This window comes from Ambystoma mexicanum, chromosome 9 (genome assembly GCF_040938575.1).
Source record: "Ambystoma mexicanum isolate Mex_15411 chromosome 9, UKY_AmexF1_1, whole genome shotgun sequence".
Taxonomy (NCBI): Eukaryota; Metazoa; Chordata; class Amphibia; order Caudata; family Ambystomatidae; genus Ambystoma; species Ambystoma mexicanum.
In genome coordinates, this window is record NC_090931.1 from 852,904,567 (window position 1) to 852,926,400 (window position 21,834).

At 46.3% G+C, this 21,834-nt stretch overlaps 1 protein-coding gene across 9 annotated transcripts in view; it reads right to left on the reverse strand.

The window, feature by feature from the left end:
• Positions 1 to 21,834, reverse strand: part of IKZF2 (IKAROS family zinc finger 2) — a 203,926-nt gene that overhangs the window by 15,801 nt on the left and 166,291 nt on the right. For 8 of the 9 annotated variants that reach the window (XM_069615922.1, XM_069615927.1, XM_069615923.1 and 5 more), the window contains one exon: positions 6,167 to 6,304. In XM_069615922.1, coding sequence (XP_069472023.1) covers positions 6,167 to 6,304 — 138 coding nt within the window. Of the gene's footprint in view, positions 1 to 5,902; positions 5,939 to 6,166; positions 6,305 to 21,834 lie in introns of those variants that run through there. The other variant, XM_069615928.1, reaches the window with a different exon arrangement.

Consider the following 21,834-nt stretch of genomic DNA (forward strand, 5'->3'; position numbering starts at 1 on the left):
CAACATCATAGGAAACGCTCCTCCTTTCATGGGTGATCTTCCAGTTGCTAATCATTTATGAATTAATCAAATGGAAATGTTTACTGCGGGGAGTTGGGGTACTGGGAAAAGATCTTCCGAGTCCTGTTACAACTCCCCCAACCCACCTCCATCACCTCTGCTGGTGGGATCCCACAATTAAGAATTTCCATTTCCAGCACTGGTGCACTTTAAAACCCCTTCAAGGGTGATTCGGTGCAGAACAAAATGTTTCTAACATAATACAATGAGCATTTGTAGCATGACTTTGGTGCAAGCTTTAAGTAAGGGCAAAGCTGAAGAACACGTAGAATACTGCCTGTACGTCAAGAATGATCTAGTGAGCAGGTAGCGTGGAGGGGCTTAGATGTCCTTACCTATGTATCTGTGTGCTAACCAATACAGAGGAAATGATGTTACTGCATGTTGTACTATACATTGTAACTTTTTATAAGCATTTGTATACGCATTTCTATAACTATTGCATTTTAACTGTTCTGTAAATAAAAACCATTAAACCTGGGGTAATAATAACACTGGTTATCACAGCGCTTAGAAGCGGGTGGAATCCAGCATGGAGCGCTATACAGGAACACAAACACACACATGCCAGCATCAGTCATTCCATTTGTGAGACTGTAGTCCAGTCCTGATTTTATATTTGCATTCTGGGACCTATAGCCCCGGATTTACAATAGGGAAAGCCAGAGCTAAAGTCAAAACCAGGACTGGAATTCAATCTCCTGAATGAAATGGATAACGTTGGCGTGTATGGCGCCTACTGTCCTACTCAAAGGTCGGGGGTCCTCCCAGCGCGTGCAGTGTTTGCTTCAAGCCTTCCAGTAACTCTTTCACTGAAGCAACCAGACCGCGCCCAGGCAAAACAAAAGCTGCTCTGAATTATTTGTAACAGTTATTTAACCAAAATCATGTGGCAGCATTAGCTTAGTGGACTTGTTTTGCAGTGCAAGTTCAGTGCAAAATAAAAACCGCTTTTGCTTCGTAACTTCGAGGTGACAAAAGTACGCGAATGCTGCGAGCTCGTCCTATTCCTCAGAGATGAGGATGTTCTCGCCTGTGAGTCCCCGCTTCCTGGCCGCACCTGCTGCTGCGCGAGGCGCCGTAACAGAGCGAAGCGCCATCTCAATGTCGGGATCAGCCTGCACGCTGTCGCCGCACCTTCCTGCTAAACTGCCTACCAGCGGTGGCGACACCTGTACCGCCACGGCAGGGAGGGAGGCAGGGGCCTGCCGGCTCGTACCCTGGCATCCTCACTCCCAACGCGGCACAGCACGGATGCAAAACTAGACAACAAGTAGAATGAGGGTAGGTTTACCGAGAGGGCAGTACTTCTAAGAGGCCAGTAGGGCTGGGTGGAGGCAGTCACGTGCTAGTCTATTTTGTATAAAGCCTGTATCTTCTCCCCTATCCATTTGCCAAGTTTCTTCCTAAGGCTTGTGAAGCTGTGCTGTATCCCTGAAAAATGAGCAAAGTGACACTAACTATGGCCGATCCTTATAACCACACATTAAAAGGGTACTCCGGCAGGGGAGGCGCATAGGGTACGTGGTGCGACCCCTGCCATATAGCCAAAAACATGTTCGATGTATGTATGTAGGTTTCTTGTAGGACACTTAGCGCCACTTCACAGCGCTGTAGCAGAAGCCGAGAAAGGGATGGGGGTGCAAAAACAGAGGGAAGGAGGGGCAAGACGAGGGGTTGAGGTTGGTACCAATAGTACACACCAGAGCCTACATTTACTGTCTCTCGACCTTGCCAATTCCAAGTCGTGTAGCCCTACAAAATAGTGGAGTGTGAACTGGCCTAATGGCATACTGCTGTGTATAATGTTTAATAGAGAAATGCAAACATTTAAGTTTACAATTAAGGGGTCCAGGTTTCAAGGTGCCCATCCTGAAGCTGGCTTTTTGTCGTCAGATGTGGCACCCCGTTTGGGTCTGGTGCTATCTGCAGACCCCCGGAACGCCCCTTCACCTGGGCGCAACCACAGCAGACTTGGCCAACTCCCAGAGGCAGGCATTACCTGCCCAGATCTGGTGCCTCATGTGGGTTAGGGGTTGTGTGTCTGGATCACACGCACCTCCTGAGTAACGCCTTACCTGAACAGACCTCTCCATCCCCCGCCCTAGGCCAGGCTTTTACCATCACGGATCTTGCCCACTGCACCCCCCATCCAGCCCGGTGTATCCTAACTATACCTACCCGTGTGCCCCCAAACACCCATCCTTCTGTTCCTTCGTCCATCCTTCCATCCAGCCGTCCATCCGTCCAATTATCCAACCATCCTTCTCCCACCCAGGGCCAATACTGAGGGTCTCAAAAAGAGATCAACAGATCCATGGACTGCCTAAATGCATGAGGTTAAAAAGATCAACAGATCCATTGACTGCCTAGGCATGGATGAATGAAGACCCAGAGACTGGCTATGTACAGGGGATTGCCACTAGCTAGCTACACATACCCCCCGGAACACCCCGCTACACACGTCCTATTTACATCAGTATAAAGAGCAACTCAGGCGTGCCATACCTGATACCGCCTACATGCAGCAGAATGAAGTGAGGTCTGCTGAGTCTCCCGCTTCTCATTTGTAGGGGTGTAAAGGGATATTCACAAATCAGCCTTTTGCCTATGTCTCGGGAAGATAGCTCAGGGGCAACGTGCTCGCCTTGGAAGCAAGACGACACAGAGCACCACAGGTTCGATTCCCGGCCTTATAAATAACCTATCATATGTGAGTTGGCTTAAAGTGACCTTCACAGACCTCCCTAATGCCTTCCTACAAGAACTTAAAGAGGAATGTATAAGACCACCCACTGCTTCTATGCTGGGGGCTAAGGAATGCACCTCAAAACACACACTGTCTATATGCAGCAACTCAATGTGAGATCTGCAGACCATCCCATGTTGTATGTACCGGGTGTATATTGATCCACAGGCCCACCTACTGCATACTGCTCACCTTTATGAGTTGCCCTGCTGGGTGGAATCATATGTAGCAGGAGAGGGTCCATTGGCATCTATTGACTGGACGAGGGCTGCCCATTGTTTATGAACTGACTCCATGGTGGGTGGGTGGCCGTGTGAGTTGAGAGGTATGCCTACAGTGTATGTACATGGCGGTAGAGACGTCATTGTCAGTTTGAGACCTAGACTGTCCAGGCGTGATTGCCACAGTCGAATTGGTCCTTCAGGGGCATTGGCCTGTTTATAAATCAATCCATCAAGGTATTGTCCTATAACCCTAACGACCCAGGTCCGGAGGACATTGGTAGCACGGCTCTCTCCTGGATCCCTTGAGTCTTCACTGCTGAGCCTTCACTTTTCACTTCCTTTGGCTATGCCATCCCCTGCACCCACCCTCCTGATGTACGTACCCAGGGTCAGTCTTTGCCTCTTTCCGTTTCTCTCTCTGCTCTAGCCCACTGGAACACCAAGCTTGTCCATTGTGTTTTGTCGCTCACCTCCACGAAGATGAGCAGCAAGACTCCCTCCATATCAACTCTATGCCCCAGTCTATCTTTCTCACCGTCATGAAGACGGTGTCCATGGTTACTACGTTTCCAAGTCTTTACAAATGATATCTAAGTTTACCTCTACCCAACATCTACACAGACGATGAGTGGCGCAAAACGGTGGGCAATAGAATTGATGTTAGAGGCACGTCTGGGGCAGCGAGGGAGACATGGGCACAATCCAGGCCAACAGAGGGAGAATGGGGAGTAATGGGGGGGGGGATGGGAGACCCACTGGAAGAGAAGTGGGGCAATGGTGAAATGTGTCGGATCTTGGGCAATGGGAGTGGCATGGGCAGAACTTTGAAAACACACGTGTGCATGAGGTAGCATGGTGGCAATGATTGTGATATTGAGCCAGAACAGGAATTGAGAGTCAAATTGGGGAAAAACTGGGGACAGTGAGAGTGACATAGAGGCAAGTCTAGTGGCAATGGGACCTGTCATCTGAAATATTTTAAGACTTCATGTGTCTTCTACAGAACCGCTTGTAAAACCTATGACTTCCATACAATCTAATTTCACCCAAATATTGAGCCATGAAAGGTACTATATTGAACCATATTGGTGCATTTAAAAACTGTCTTGGAGGAGAACCCCCTCAAATCCCCAGGAGTGGGTTTTAGGCCCACTCACTGTGCTAATGTGTGGCAAATATAGGACAAAACGTAGGCCCAACCACATGAAAAATTCTCTGGCTGTCGCTGGTCACACGAAAACAAGTAACTGGAGCGGGACTATGTTTCTGAGAAATTATAAAGAATGTTAACACCAAACTACTATATCATGGCTATTCTGGTGGCCACGCAACCAGTGGTGATTGCCAAACTCAGTATTTCTTCACCTTTGCAGCGGAGAAAGGCCCTTAACGTGGATTCATTGAGACACCCATCCAAGTTACCCTGGCTCGCGTGGCCATATCCAGTCGCACATCAACTGTCATCGTAATAATGTGCAGCTGCAGAACCTCACCGCTAGTTTCATTTTAGATTGGAGAGCCAGTTGGAGCTTATTTGCGGTAACGCTGTGCTGTATCCCTGAAAATGAGCAGAGTGACGCTAACTATGGGCGATCCTTCTAATCAGACATTGAAAGGGTACTCGTGTGGGGTATGGGCATAGGGTACGTGGTGCAACCCCTGCCCTCAGGCTTGAGGGCCCTCCATGTCAGTAATTGCCATCCCCGTCTAGCTCTGTCAATCAGAGCTTGTAATGGAAAGGTCAAAGGCAGAGGTGAAGAAATGCTGGAATGCTGAACCGAGATGCAGTGTAGGACTTTTAACTCTTACCTGCCAACATTGGTAGCACTTAGAAATAAACTAAACAGCAGTATAAAGTGCCATATAAAAACTGAAAATATGTGCTTTGTTACTCATCAAACTGACTAGGTATGCTGAAATTAGGCAGGTGTTGCATATGCAGGGATTATAATTTGGTACGGCTAAGGTATGAAAATGGTTTGCCAAGTACGGATATGGGCACATGTTCGGTTGGTTGACATAGTAAAGTTCTCACATATGCAGTAACCTGGAAAAGGCATTCCCCTACACCTTGTCTCCTCGAGCACAAGCTGGCCCCAGATGGCGACTCTTGCTAGGCACGGCTCAACCTGACACCCGTTACAGCCATCCCTCTGCAGTGGATGAGCCTACCGGTACAGGCTTCCATTTCTCCTTCACTGTCATTGTTTGAAATGTATGCAATCATTTCAGAGTATGGGCCAGAAGGAGGAGGGCTATGGGGTACAGGACACTGTGCCGCCATTTTCTTTCTATTTGGGCCATGCCTCACCAATTGTGGTTTCATCCATGAACGGGAGACACATTTGCAGGTATTCACATGCTATTTCATCAGGACTTATACGGGGACCTCAACGACAAAGTAACTCATTCCTGAAGTCTTCAAAGGAAAGAGAGGTGATGGAAGATATAAGGAAAAGCATATGTGAAGAGTGATGTTGCTGAGATGGTGTGTGCGTTCATGAGTTTCCCAGTTGGAGTTGAATAGAAAGTCAAGGAAACAAAGCTAGAAGGACGAGTAAGAACAGCCTACCCCTCCCCTCCCGTGAAGCTATATCAGACCTACCCTGGTGGACCAAGCCCTGGCCAGAAGCCTCCATGCCCAAGTAAGAACAGCCTACTCCTCCCCTCCCGTGAAGCAATATCAGACATTTCATGGTGGAACAAGCCCTGGCCAGAAGCCTCCATGCCCACGTAAGAACAGCCTACCCCTCCCCTCCCGTGAAGCGATATGAGACCTACAATGGTAGACGAATCCCTGGCCAGAAGCCTCCATGACCACGCAAGAACAGCCTACCCCTCCCCTCCCGTGAAGCGATATCAGACCTACCGTGGTGGACCAAGCCCTGGCCAGAAACCTCCATGCCCACGTAAGAACAGCCTACCCCTGCCCTCCCGTGAAGCGATATGAGACCTACAATGGTAGACCAAGCCCTGGCCAGAAGCCTCCATGACCATGCAAGAACAGCCTACCCCTCCCCTCCAGTGAAGCGATATCAGGCCTATCATGGTGGACTAAGCCCTGGCCAGAAGCCTCCATGCCCACGTAAGAACAGCCTACCCCTCCCCTCCCGTGAAGCGATATCAGACCTACCGTGGTGGACCAAGCCCTGGCCAGAAGCCTCCATGCCCACGTTTTGCAGATAGTTGTGGCAGCGTTCCTTATGCTCCTCCAACGAGCTGCGTTGCTTGTAGCTGCGGCCACAGTAGTTGCACTTGTGCGGCTTGCCAACTGTGAAAGCAAAGAGGCAAGAGTTTTAAAAGAGTAGCATCAGCCAAAACACTGGAAGTCACCCCACTGGACATAATCTCCAAGTGGAACTCACGGCCAGGCCCTACTAAAACATTTTGATTTATGTTATGCTCCACTATCACCACACAACCGTGGCCCACTCAAATAGGGATACTGTGCATACAACAAATGCATTAGTAGGAAACCATGTGGTTACCCGAAATGCTGAATATTAGCATAGCAAAACAACCTAAGTGATGGATGGCACAGGAACAATGAAAGGGAAAGCACGCGGCAAATAAGTGAAAAAAGGGCGCGTGAGAGAAACAGAGAGGCAGGAAGTACCCTGAAAGAGATACGAAAGTAGCAGACAATTCTCATAACGAAATCTGAGTGCTTCAAAAATAGACCCTTCAGAAAAAATGTACACTAATGGGACAGCCCACCAACTCCAGTGTAGTCCTCACTTTTCTCGAGTGCAACTTTGCAGAAGGTTTTTTGGCCGATTATTTTTACAACTTTTTTTTTACCACAATACTACAGATGGTATTTGTTGAAAAGAATATTGAGGAAGCCATTACTGATCTCCATTAACTACCCCACACGTCTCATTACCCAATATCCTACTGCCCAGGCACTCAGCCTCATTGTTGCTTATCAGCCATAGTCGGCATTTACCCACTTGTATAAAGTAGCCTTTCTGATTCTAGCCTCAATGTAAGATTACCCTACTTTGCATCAAGCCAATTGCATAGTCAGACACAGTTTACATTTTGGGCAGTTATGGATTGAGTAGAATTGTGAATATTAGTTTGCGTCACATCTGGACAGAACTGTGAGGATTAGCCTGTGTCTCATCTAGACAGAATTGTGAGGATTAGCCCGTGTCACGCCTACACAGAATTGTGAATATTAGCTTGTGTCACATTTAGACAGAATTGTTCTAGATATAATTGTGAATATTAGCTTGCATCACATCCAGACCGAATTGTGAATATTAGCTTGCATCACATCCAGACAGAATTGTGAATATTAGTTTGCATCACATCTAAAACAGAATTGTGAAGATTAGTATGTGCCACATCTAGACAGAATTGTGAATATTAGCTAGCATCACATCCAGACAGAATTGTGAATATTAGCTTGCATCACATCCAGACAGAATTGTGAATATTAGCTAGCATCACATCCAGACAGAATTGTGAATATTAGCTTGCATCACATCCAGACAGAATTGTGAATATTAGCTTGCATCACATCCAGACAGAATTGTGAATATTAGCTAGCATCACATCCAGACAGAATTGTGAATATTAGCTTGCATCAAATCTAAAACAGAATTGTGAAGATTAGTATGTGCCACATCTAGACAGAATTGTGAATATTAGCTAGCATCACATCCAGACAGAATTGTGAATATTAGCTTGCATCACATCCAGACAGAATTGTGAATATTAACTTGCCTCACATCTAAACATAATTGTGAAGATTAGCCTGTGTCACATCTAGATGGATTTGTGGATATCAACATGCGCCCCATCTAGATAGTGATGCCACTTACCACCCCTACTAGTAAACAAAAATACACCCCTCTGTGAACACCGCTCAAACTGTGAATTAACACAACCATACCTCTAGAGCACAAACAACTACATACACTTTACTACACTGCAACAACAAAACAAACCACATGTAGCCTCGCACAACAGCACATGAAGGCTACCAACCAAAAAAACACACCTAAGCTCAGCAAACGGTGTAAACCGAACTGAAACTGCCAACAGCACATCCCAACTTCTTGCTCTTTCCTCCCACTCAGTACTAACTTACCCTACCCTCTTTCTTTTCAGATCTGCCAGAACGCCAGGGGCCCACTCCGGTGCTGACAGTGCACAGTACAAATATCCTTTAACATACCATAACAGATCCAGTCCAGTGACAGATGTGATGAAATCATAGGATACTACAACTAATTTCAAAAGGCTGCACAGCGAATTGACTCTGGACACATGGGGTGGGTTCACAAATAATTTACTATGAGTAACTGGCTTGCCCTTGACTAAACCTGGAGAGTGTGATTCGATTGACAAAGAAGTTTAGTAACTCTGACTTAACAAAGACTAAACCTGGAGAGAGAGGTATTCAATTATTAAAGAAGTTACTATCCGTAACTCTGATTTACCCAAGACTAAACCTGGAGAGGAGTATTGGATTCACAAATAAGTCACTATGAGTAACTCAGACTTAACAATGGAAAGAGAAGGAATAGTAAGGAGTAGGTTGTCTGTGTCAATCAAATAGCCATCTGTTGGTTCAAGTCAAGAGTGATTCTGAGTTGCTTCTTTTTTAACCTGATCCAAGGAATTTTGAAGCATCAAAGTGAGTCAATTTAATTAACACGGAATAAGTAGGCCTTCAATCAGGATATGGCTCACAGTTCTTATTTAAGCCTTTTGTTATGAGTGGCTCATGAAGCGATCATATGACAGAACATAGATGTGTGCCTTTGTGGGTAATGTATTTAGAGAGCAGTATTTTTGCAGCATTTAAATGGGACTAGCAGCAAATTAATGATAAATTTATACAAAAAGGAGAATGTGGTGAGCGTTTCTAACTCTCAGTAATGTGACTAGACTAAGAAATCAAACCCATTGAGAAGCAGGCCTTGGAAGAAGTCAACATTTGATAACGAGGGGAGTGATATTAGTGAATTTATGAGCTCGCCATGTTGACAGATTCTGCACCAGTCCTTCTGAACATTCAATGGCACCATACTGAGGGCAAACCTTCTGATTTTATATATGCCAGTCTGCTTCATCTCTTAGGAGCTCTACTTATTTTCCTCTAAACTGGAACTTCTGGAACTTTTGTATTTGTATATAGTGTATTTAGTTTCATTAAAAAGTATGCTTTGTCCAAGCAAAGATACAAAATGGTAGTCTGATTGAACTGCAGTATAACTATTGTGAAATACAGTCTGACAATCCAGCCTTGAAGTAGGATTATTCACGAATGAGTTAATTTCTGGATGTTGAAAAGAAGGTCAGATTAGTCAATTAAGTGTTTTAGAATTGTAAACAAGAGAGGACAGTCAGGTAAAGGTGACAATTGCACTAGGACGTATACTTTATAAGGAGTCAGTTGGTCCACAACAGAATAAGCTGGGCTCTGGCAACCCAGCATCAGATGGCTATAAGAAGAAGTACAATTTAGTAGGGTTTTCATTAATGGGATATTGCAAGACACTGGTGTTGACAGACAGGGTACCTGGACTTCGTTTTTGTTCTCTTTACGCGTAGAGGACCTCCAACACATTTTCTATAAGAATTCATGGCAGTTTAAAGCTGTTCACAAAGTTTCCCCACCCCCCTACATTTTGGCAAGTCACATTTTACAATTGGGTGATAAATAAAACCTCAGCCGAACCTCTAATGCCCCGCTTTTCAGAGATCGAAGCACGGCACCCTATTTACCAGCTCTCACAGAAGTTATCCAAACAGGCTCTGAGGGCAAAATGACTCAAGAGGCCAAGTTGAACCTTGGACACGCGTTGCACTGAGAAAGCAATCAATATATCGGCCAATACATTTCATACACCACCTATGAGACATTAGCCCTACTGGCCGAAGAAGGCAGTGCACGGATTGGTGAATAGGCAGCCAATGGTTGTCAATATTACTTAGGTCCACTTCCTGGTGCTTTGCCATCACTTCTAGTAAACTCAGTGGGGCTGGCTTCCCTCTAAGCATGCTTACACAGCTTATGTCTACCTGGTTTGCGGAAGAGGGCCAATCTGTCACGTCTTCTTTAATGCCAATGGCGAAGCAAGGGGGTGAGGTGCTCATCATTTGTTTCGAAGAAGTGGGAACTTAACAAAAGGTGATGAAGTGATCTCTGTAGAGATACTATACCTTTGGTAAAGCAGCGATGTTACAATTGAATATCAGATCTCCTGAGTACTCAATTGCCACCAGCCTCACTAGACCCTAACACAGCTCGCGTGCCTGGACCTTATTTGGGGTTGCTCCTTCTCTTTCCTCAGCTTCTGAAAAGAGTCCAGGCACAATTCTCCCGCCATCCCTGAGCAGCAGCAAACACTTTGGATGTGTGTGCATCTTGCAAAGTCTCAGTGCCGTCCCGGCTTAGCATTGTTGAGGGCAGGGTCCCCTCTGATGAACACCAAGGGTTGAAAGAGTTAACCAAATCCGATTGAGAGGGATCGGGCAGCAGAACGTGAGAATCTGTTTCACCGAATCCAGGGGAACAGGAAAGTCTGGCCGGCTGCCGGGATGACTCATCGCCACCTCTTGGGATCCGGACTGGGGTAAGGCAGGTGCCTGGAGGACAATGCGGGTTCCAGTCCTGCTCCAACCTGCAACCTTCCCAGCGCTGGCAAGTTACAAGAATTGCTCCGTATTTACTTTAGTCGAAAAACACACAAATGGGAAAGTCAAGCTCAGAGCCAAGAATATCACGAGCTGTGCCAGAGACACATTGTGTTGAGCTTTTTGTCCGATATGGGATGGGCAGCTGACGTTGGCGCTGGGTGTTAGGGAAAGGTTTCAGACTAATGGAACTCATAACCTGGACAAGAGGAAACACATGGAAGAGGATAAAGGGAAAAGAGGGTTGTTGAGGGAGGGATCCATTTTGCCTTTAACCTATGGACTTCACCCCCCTACACAAGGATGAGACACCCCCTGCTATTGAAAGACTGTTTTTGTGCAGGCATAATTGTTTCTGCTGGCAGCAGAGTTTCTGGAAATGTTGGTTTTACTACTATTTACAAGTGTGCACTAAAAAGCTTATATATACCCACAGAAGGCCAACACTCAAGGACTCTATCAGCAGTCTCTGCTAGTCTCATTGTGAGACAGGTCCCCTTCTTTACAGGGAGACCTGCAACCCCACCAGCCCTGGAAGAAGCACTGAATTAAGAGGCATTTCAAGAGCATCTAAGATGGCTGCACAGTGCCTCGGTGCACACCAGGCTCCCAGGCTGCCCTGGGCCTAAACCACCATGATTGGCTGGTGGACCAGCTTGAAGCAACCAACCCTCTGCGCCAGCAGGCAAAGCCGGCCCCCACAGAAGGCCAACACTCAAGGCCTCTACCAGCAGTCTCCGCCGTTCTCATTGTGAGACAGGTCCCCCTTCCTTACAGGGAGACTTGCAACCCCACAAGCCCTGGAAGAAGCACTGAATTCAGAGGCATTCCAAGAACATCTAAGATGGCCGCCACCGTGCCTCAGTGCACACCAGGCTCCCAGGCTGCCCTGGACCTGCAGAAGCATGATTGGCTAGTGGACCAGCTTGAAGCAGCTAACACCCTGTGCCGGCAGGTGAAGCCAGCCCCCACAGAAGGCCAACACTCAAGGCTTCTACCAGCAGTCTCCGCCCGTCTCAGCTGCATTGAACGCAAAGTTAGCCATGCTTCGCATTAGGTACTGACCCATGGAACAATTTTTGGACTAAAGACTGTAGCCCAATGTGCCCAAAAAGCAAACTCCATATGTATAAGTGCTGTTAGAAATGTCATTGTAAATCAACATACACTCTCGCACTGCTGTTATTACCTCCCTTTATAACCCCCTAGCAGATCGCCAAATCCCGCTCTTATATGTAATGCACATTCAGTGAGTTACGTTGCACACACTCAACTACAAGAAATAGGCACCCTTTCAAATGCATTATTGTTGCGCGATGCTAAACTGCCGCTAGATTGCAAAGTGTTTCAGTTTAGCAGAATCAAACCCATAACTGTCATCGCATCACGCTACGCCCACTTCACATGCCAATCATCGATCCCTTTGCCTATCTTGAGCAGTTACCTGAAACCGGCTAGCGGCATTGCTGCCGCTCAACGTTATGCGCAGGGAGATTACAAAGAACATGCCCTGCCATGCGGTCTTCACAAGGCTGAGGCGTGCAAGCGCTCTCCCAGCGAGAAATCTAGTATCCACGCATATTCATACAACAACACTATTCAAACCACCCTGGTGCTCGCAAATTCAAGCGCTGAGTACTAGAACACTCCCTACGCCATTGTGTCCTCAGCGCTACATGCTCTTGCATTGAGTCAGTTTGCACTTTAATTATTTTTGCATTCCTTTGATCCATAGAGGGTAGGACAAACCCCTAGTTATACCTACATTGAGTCAGCCTAGCACTGTTAGGCCAGAGCGTCCTTGTAAAGAAATGGACCTTCGCCGCCAGATTTTAGGCCGGAGCGCCCTTGTAAAGAAATGGACCGCACACCAGCTTGATGGAACACGTCTTACTTTATTAACTCATAAGACGTCACTAACTTTACTCCCCCCAAACTCCTCCCCTTCTTGTCACGAGTCACGTGACTTCCTCACAAGCCCTGTCTCCGTCTTAAAGAGACAGAGGGCCGTGACAAGCACTGCCTTACAGACCATTACAGTGCAAGCTGCTGATCCATCTACCGTGCAGCCAGCACTCGCTACCATTATTTTGCCATTGAAACGCCAGCCCCCTAAGGTGAACTTGCCCAAGCTTCCCACTAGCTCAAGATCCACATGCTCAGTTACTTGCTACAAAGCGCTACAAGGTATGCAGGCCAGTAATTTAGCAAATGTTGAAAAATGTATACGCATTCATTGTCACTGCATAATCCCTCTGCCTCCACCCAGCACCTTACTACAACCGGCCGCAGTCATTGTAAAGCCTGCACGCTCACCGTGCAAAGGACCATCCAGCCAAGAGTACCTACCCAGACGAGCTCCCGCCGATGCAAATATTTTCCTCCAGACTGATGCTTCGCCGACAACAGCCCTCACGACACAGTACCGAGCCGCCTTGCACACCGAGTCCGAGAAATGAGCGCGGCTCTCCTTACTTTCCAAAAGCCCCGGCTCGCTACCCACTGCGCTTCAGTTGCAAAAGTACTAGGTCCAGCAGCCCCGCCTGGGGAACCACATCACCCACAATCCATGGTGCACTTGCATGTGCATGCATCGCACTGCAACCACACAGCAGTTAGAAAGGTCAAGTAACTGTCTTCATGCTGCAGCTGTCTCAAGTATTGCTCTACTCTAACAGCAACACACAGTCCTGCAAACATTGATCTCGACCTTCCGTTGGAAGCACGCTCACCTACTAAGGCAAGCTGCACCCAGACCACGCGAATAGGGCCACACTTCTCACAGTAAGTTGTTCCTCATGCCTCCTACTACAGACTACAATCACTGCATCAACTCTGCACAAAGCTCCTATCACATGATGCTTGCCACCCTGACTTCTACAGTCAGTAGCTTAGCAGTTAGGGAACGCAGACTATGTTCCCGTTTTTGAAAAAACTCCCTCAATGACAGCACCTCAGCTCTTAACTTTAAGGAACAGCACACTTCGAATTCCCACTAACTCCAATAAACAATGCCCACTTGTGGCATCCGCCTGCCACCAAGTTCTAAGTCCCTTGGACAAGAGGGCTAACTCTGTGCTACTTGCCACTCACAAGACCAACCCTGGCATCCACCGGCCAGCGACGCTCATCTTAAGCTGCCCCGGCCCTGCCCTCTTCTCGGCCCCAACTTCTTTGTTAGTCCCAAGCAGAACACTGCACATCATCTTCCATCCCCAGCTGGCACCCTGAGGACGAGCCACTTGCACCTCCTCCCAACACCACACCTCCATGCAACCTCTCTCGCCCACCACTCATAATCCACCATCACCCATAATATCCAACATACTACTAGAAATAATGCAGCATTACCATGTCAAACATACCTCCACAGAGACACCAACATCCCTCCCTACACCAATGCCAAATATCCACCCTACAGGATGCCTCCACAGGGCTACCCACCCCATCACACTGATTCAACCACTACTTTCTTACGCCATCATCAATGCTCGCTCATTGCCGGCCCACGCACTTGACATCAGCAACCTTATCACTAAACACAACCTCAACGCCCTAGCCGTTTGTGAGACCTGGCTTCATGAGGGAAGTGGCCCAGCCTTATCCTTAGCTTTGCCCTCTGTGTACACCATCTTCTGGAGTGACAGACCATCTCTAAGAGGAGGTGGCGTTGCCTTGAAAGCCAGAGACTCCCTGTCCCTCAAACAGTGCAACACCCCTTTGAAAGCAACACCGACCTGCTATCACTTAAATTTTCAGCATCACCCACTTGCACCTTCACCTTCCACCTCATCTACCGCCCTTCTGGCCCTCCCCACAACTTCGGGTCAAACCTACTTCACATCCTCCAGGATCATCTAAAAGCCTCCTCCAGAATCATCATGTTATGGGACCTTAATCTAGGTTTAGATGACCAAATTGATACCCAAGCAAGCTCACTCTCTGACACTCTTGACACCCTAGATTTTTGCCAGCGCATTACTAATCCCACCCACAGTAAAGGACACACATTAGAATGGATCGCCGACCACAATTGCAATGTGTCCATCAGCGCCAACACACCTTGTCCCTGGTCTGACCACCACATCATATACTTCTCCATCCCTCAACCCTATAAACCCAAAACCACACTCAACCCTCTCCCCCCAGCGGTAACACAAGTTCTCGGAAGCTCACCAGAGACAACATCCTACCCTTTCTCAACAGTCCAGGCCTAATCCAACATAAATTCCTTAGTGGATCCTGTCTAGCGCTGTGAATACCATAGCACCCCTAGCTCCTCACAAATCTAAAACAGTCAGACACTCAAACTCGTGGTTTACCCCTGACCTTTATGAACTGTGCACACACAAATGGCAGGCCCAGTTTACCTGGCTAAAGAATCCCTCTGACTGTCTGAAAAAGGAGTTCAACAATATATCCAAACTCTACAAATCTGCCACTATTGCAGCAAAATCGAAGTCCTTCAACTCTAGAATCAGCAATGCCAACTCTGATGTAAAAGAAATGTTCTCCATCTTCAGAGAACTTGCATCTCCTGCCCAACCTCCTACCACCATCACTAAAGACATAGCAGACCCTGAACTCGAAAATCTGCTCTCAACAAGCTACCTTCACCAAACATCCCACAACCACTAGTATCAGCTGCACTCCTCCCCCCTTCTCCCCCACCACCACCCAGTTCTTCTTCAGAGACCTTTCTGAAAAAGAAGCCCTTAAGCTGGTCAAAAGCCTGAAACCGTCCAAATGCAAAGGCAATGTATGCCCTGCCTCTCTCATCAAAGATTGCACAGAGGTGCTTACCCCGGTAATCACAGCCTTTATTACCGCATCTTTCGCAAACAGCACAGTACCAACCAGCCTCACAGAAGCATGGGTCCTCCCTCTCCTAACAATGGCATCTCTAGACGACCCAGCCATTCCATCCAACTATAGGTCAATCACCACTATCCCCTTCCTACTAAAAATCCTAGACTGCGGAGCATACCTGTAAGTTCAGCAGTCCCTGGAGGACACAAAATCCTTGGTATGCGGCAATCCGGCTTCCGCCCAGGGCATGGGACCGATTCGGCCCTTCTCGACCTGAAGAATCAGCTAGATGAGATCAAGGATGAAGGTAATGCTAATTTCTCTCCACCTGCCATTGCCTGAATTGCATCCTTCCTGTAAGGTAGGGTCATGAGGGTCTTCTCAGAGACAGCTAAGGCCTCGACCTTCGCCCATTAGCTGTGACGTACCTCAAGGTTCCTGTATCACTGCTACCCTTTACAACATTTTCACAAGGCCACTCTTCAACATCTCAGACTCACTTAGCATAGACTACACCAACTATGCCAATGATACTCAAATTCTGATCCCACTCTCAGGTAACTAAGCAGATGACTCAACCACACTCAACAACATTTACTCAACCATACAGGCATGGATGGCAGCTAATCATCTATGTCTCAACAGCGATAAAACAGAAATACTAATTGTTGGTTCACCAAATGCACGCAAATCCTTCAACAATAGTTTCAGGGCCTTCCTGATTGACAATTGCCAGTTTCCTGTCTCAACCTCGGTAAAGACAAGTAAGCGCCATTGCCTGTTCTGCAGCCTATGCTACTAAGGCCCTCAACACAACCAGACCCTTCCTCTCCAAAAATAACTGCCTCAAAATCGCCCGTGCCATCATTGGCTCTATGATTGATTACTGTAATGTCCTCTTCACAGGCACCTCCACTGGAAATATCAAGAAACTACAAGTCGTACAAAACAATGCCTTTAGAGCAGCCCTCCATTTCCCAAAAAGAGAGCATATCTCTAAAGCTAGAAGGGATGCAGATTGGCTCCCCATCCAGGAGCGCATCACCTTTAAAACACTTTTCACCACCCACAAGTGCCTCTCCAATACAGCCCCACAATACATCCCCCAAAGAATCACTAAAGCTCACTCATGAAGGCCTACTAGGAACCCCTACACTGATCGACTGGTTGTGCCCAAAATAAAAAGATGCAAAGCCGGAGGCTCAAGCCTCCCCTACCTTGCAGCAAAACTCTGGAACGACCTCCCAGCCACCTTGAGGGCTGCGAAATCCTATTGAATCTCTGGGAAAGCTCTCAAAACTCAGCTGTTGGCCTAAACATGCAACACCACATGTACACCCCAGAACCATCAAACAATGTTCGCCCTGTCCTCCTTACGATACCCTTTACATGCTTGGTAATGCCTCTCAATTTCCTAATTGTGTTACGATTGTAACTGTACTGATAATGCCCGTGTTGCTGATTAGTTATGACTTTCAATCTTGTAATTGGGCTACAATTGTAACTGCTCCCAGGCCACCCTTATTGTTTCATGACTAAAAAAAACAATTGCATAACAAAGTATGCTCTTGACTTGTACCTGCAACAGCGGCTCAATGTCTCTGGGTTGTATGTGTGCTTTACAAATGAAATAAATGAATAAATGTACAAATGAAGTTACACATTTCAAGAAATTGGATGTGTTTTCAAGACATTCACTGCTAGACAGGATAAAGTCAATGGTTAAAAATAGAACTGGAAACTGGGGGCCATTATTCATAACTTCAAGTGCAAAACTAGTCTCCAAGCTGGCAACCTTGTTCGACCCAGTTCTGACTCACGCAAATCAGGAACGGCATTAGGAGCCATCTTTGGGTGAGCAGTTCACCTCAGAAAGATACATTTACAGGATTGTGAAATGCTGCAGTCTGAAGATATACTAACATGTCTACAAGGAAAAAAAAGATAAGAAAAGGATAGTAGCGTTATTGATAAGCATGTCATTGTATGTCAATCGCATGCTCCTAAACTGGTCTAAACTGCCCCCTTCTCCGGTGTAAATCAGGCTGCAAAATCAAGACCCGAAATCTACAACATAATAGCTCTCAAATCCTTCCATGGGCTTTCAACACAAGCTCATTTTTGTTAGAGGGCTTTGCCTCAGTCGATTTGGCCGATCCCCTACCACCACGCCAAATAACACTCTACACCACGTAAATGCTAAATTGCATCCTCAGCCTTGACGCTACTATGTATTTCAAAAGTCAATCTGCTTCCAAAGGTGGCCAACATTTCTCCATAAGAGGCCTGGCCTTTTGTCTCACTTTCTTGCTACACGTCAGACTCTGCAACAATCACTTGAATTTCAGAAAACTGTCCAAGACTGATCTGTTCTGTAAATACCAGATATCAATTGATAGTGAGTGTAAAGCAACCACAAACCACCTATAGGTTGTTCAATTGGCACTGTAATTAATTCAAATCAAATAAAATGTTGTTGTTTCTGCAAACTTATCACTAACTATACAGGACTATTGTGTGTGGAACATTTCCTCTGTATTTTCAGATAACTTGGTTAATTTAGCAGCAACAGTTGACAGAATCCAATTGCAATTGTGACATGTGAGATTCTTCACCGGTGGGTAGTTAGCAAACGCTGTCCCTAGGCATACATGTTTCGGCCTAGATTTGGCCTTGTGTATTGTCCATCACGAGGATATTCCCATATTTCGTCAAGCAGGTGCTAAAGGCAGTGGCAGATGTAGGGCAAAGGGCCCAGTGGGCAGCACCTGACCAAGGTTCCTAGGTTGGCGGGTCATGGAGGCAGAGCTTGTGGTAGGCGGAGTTTATTGAGGTCCTAAGTGCACAATGGCAATCTTTTGAAACAAAAAGCTTTTTTTATTTAAATTTGTCTTTATTACAGTTACCTTTGTTTTGGGGTCTGACTAACTGAAAACAGCTGGGCCTCCTGGGCAGGCTTTGCTATAAATGGTAATATTAGAGGATCAAGCCGGAATATAATGTTGAAAATGAAGATGCTTCGAGGCTAAGGGCAATAGAGAATTACTTACACCTTATCAAGACCACACAATTTCCTAGAAGAATGACTCTAAGAAGGCTAGTTGGATCCAATGTTTGATGATCGACGCACATGAGTACGTGGCAGGGCAAGTCTTAAAAAGAAGAAAAATGGGGGCCTTATTACATGGGCAATGGGAAGACGTCACAGGATGTGACAAAGTAATTTTTTTAGATTTAAAAGGTGTGCACGTTTTAAACTTTGCTGACATTGTAAGAAACGTTGCTATTTTCCAGGTGTTTGTGATTAATCTTCTGAGGGGATGACAGACAAATGTTTGTCGGGGTTGAGTAAAATACCCACTCTCTTACAACCCCGCCACTCGGCTGCCTGGGATCCCCAGTAAAAAAGTCAATTTCCAGCACTGGACATTCATCTATTTTAAAAGCTGGGCTCTGGCATTAGCCCCTATATTTGGAAAGTACTGTAGGAGTCAGACACATTGAAGTAAAGGTCCTATGCAATTAGCCTCATTTTGCTTGAATGCAAAGCTTTATATGGTCACTGGGTTTGCTTTGTACAAAACTGTCATTCAACTTTATTTCGGGCCCGCCTTTAATCCTTTCTTTTAGAAAGTTAATCTGAATCATTTGGATTAACAGTGGATAAACAGTAGTACACAGATTGCACTGCCTTAATGCATGTGTTTTGGATTTATTTAATGCGATCACAATACTCTTTGTACATGTCAGTTAAATGTTGTGCATGAAGTGTAGTTATAGGGACTGTATTATACACATTATACACACAACGGAGTCATATCCAGTGTTTCGGCACTGATGCCGGATTTTACAGAGGATAGCACTATAAAATAAAAGCAATTAAATAAATAACATAAATAACCTCACTTCTGATACTACCTCTTAGGACTCAGGAAAGTGGGTCCTGGTCTGTCAATGCCCTGGCAATCCAGCTTGTGTAACGGGGTGCACATGTTTTGATAAGCAGTTGCGGATTACAATAAATACAAAGACACAACAGGCTTCATGCATGGATTTGGTTATCAACGCTGTCACCTGAACCCCTCTCCTTTCTTCCTGTCCCTAAGCAGATTGAGCTCCCGGGGCTATGCTCTGGATTTATCACTGACAGGCTCCACTCCCCACCGCCCCCTTCTTTGAATTCTGCTCCTCTTCAATCAGCCTTTGCCTAGAACATGTTCTTACTAGTGCCGGGTGATATAGCGAGCTTTGGAGATGTATGATATATTTTCAAAATCGATATAGAATGAGATAATATCCTTAACATCGAGATATATATATATATATATATATTTACACAGTTGTCTGTATTCTCAAACAGGAAGCAAACCTCTGTGTTTGCACTTTATTTTGATCAATGTCTTATAAATAAAGGTGTTTGTGACATCTCACATGTAGTTGGCAGTTTACAACTGAGCATTTAACCCACATTAACAATATTGAGATATATATCGTATATCGCCATTCAGCCCAAAAATATCAAGGTACGACTTTTGGTCCATATAACCCAGCCCTAGCTCCAACCATTAGCCACTTTTCCACATCAACCTCTACTGTATTCACTTCAGTCAAACTCTTGCCACTAAACTATTGAGCTTGGCAGTTCAGTGGGCCCGCTCAACTATTGTAGCACGATATAGGGATGCCCATCGTATAGTACCCAGAAGGTTATATTATATTGTGTGCAGGGCTCTATTTAGTATGCCAGCATCCCTGTGCCCCAATCTCCTCTTGAAAGCCCTTCCATCGCTGCACATGCCAACCCACTGTCCAGATATTTCGACCTGACATATGGAGGTCACACATGCCCTTATGTAGAGCACGTGGTGGAACATGTCATACATGTGTAGCATTGCTGTGTCTGTTGTCCTCTCTGACTTTGGATATCCAAGTGAGTAACAGTCAGGAGACTAAACTGTCGAAAGATGCCAGACATGCCTGGAAAACTGTGCAGGGTCCTCAGTCACCGAGTGAATGGTGTCACACAAGTGCTGAGTGAATTCAGGGAAAATCGAATTGAGAAGTTATCACTCCCTCCCAAAATTCCACACTGTTCGAGAGAGGTGTGTGCAGGTGTGTGAGAGAGACAGGCAGCCTCCTCGCCTTTAACAAGTCATTGGGCCTCATTATGACACTGGTGGTAGACGTGCCTGTAATACATGCACGGCTGCCAACGTTATCATTTTTTTCCCAGCGCCCAAGAATGGGCAATTACCGGGTCATTACGGCCTTGCTGGACCCAGTAATCGCCCATTCCCGGGTGCCGGAAAAAAATGCTCCCCATTCCCAATGAAAATGGGGAGGTCGGATGCACCGGCACCGGTGCATCCGACATGGTCTGCATCCGGGCAGGAAGGCACCCGCCCACAGAACTCGTAGTTTGCCGGTCCAGGAACTACGGTACCGGCGAACTTACCGGTACCGTAGTTCCCGGACCGGCAAACTTATAATGAGGCCCATAGAGAGCTTATCTTTGCATTTCGTGGCCTGTCCAATGCCTTACCTGAGATTTTTTAAATGATATGTATATCTCTGACATTTTGGCAAATTCTGAATGTTTAGACACATTTTGAACTGGATGGCAAGTGAGAACAGTGGGTCCAAGGCACGGCTAGTCTGTAAGAAACTGCACGAGAAGTGCCTGCGGAGAGGAGCCTGAGCTCGAGCTGGCTATGCTGAGCGCCCATTTTGCTAAATCCATTGGTTTCCAGCCAGACGCATGGCAGTAAGGCCCCATCAACTACCTTTTTTGGTCACTTATTATATTTAAAAGGCTTAAACTCCATCCGTATCGCATGGGATGCACGTAAAATTGCATAACAGGATAGCGCTAAGAATGCAAAGTCTAGGCCAAGAGTATTATACAAACTAGCTGCACCCGTCCTATCCTATCCATCTCCCCCACTCTTGGTCTCTCAGCCATTCGCCCTCTCTCTCACTCTCTTGCTCTGTTTCTTTGTCTCTGCATGCGTGAGTCGCATGGTGGGGGGTGCACTCCCTGCCTGTGCTACCTGGTATGCTCTCACTGTCTCTCTGCTGGTGTAGTCTATCTCACACTCTTTCTATGTCAGTGCTCAATGTCTCTGTCAATACAGACTCTCCCTCTTTATGTCTCTATTACTCTCTAGAACTCATCATTTAGGGCCTAATTCATGGAACGTTTAACACGATGCAAAGTGACTTTGCACTGCCTACAAACATGTTGAACCGGGCCTAATTCACAGAGCGGTGCAAAGTGTATTTTTGCAGAGCAAAGCCACTTTGCGCTGCAAAGGTACTCTTTGCACAGCGCTAAAT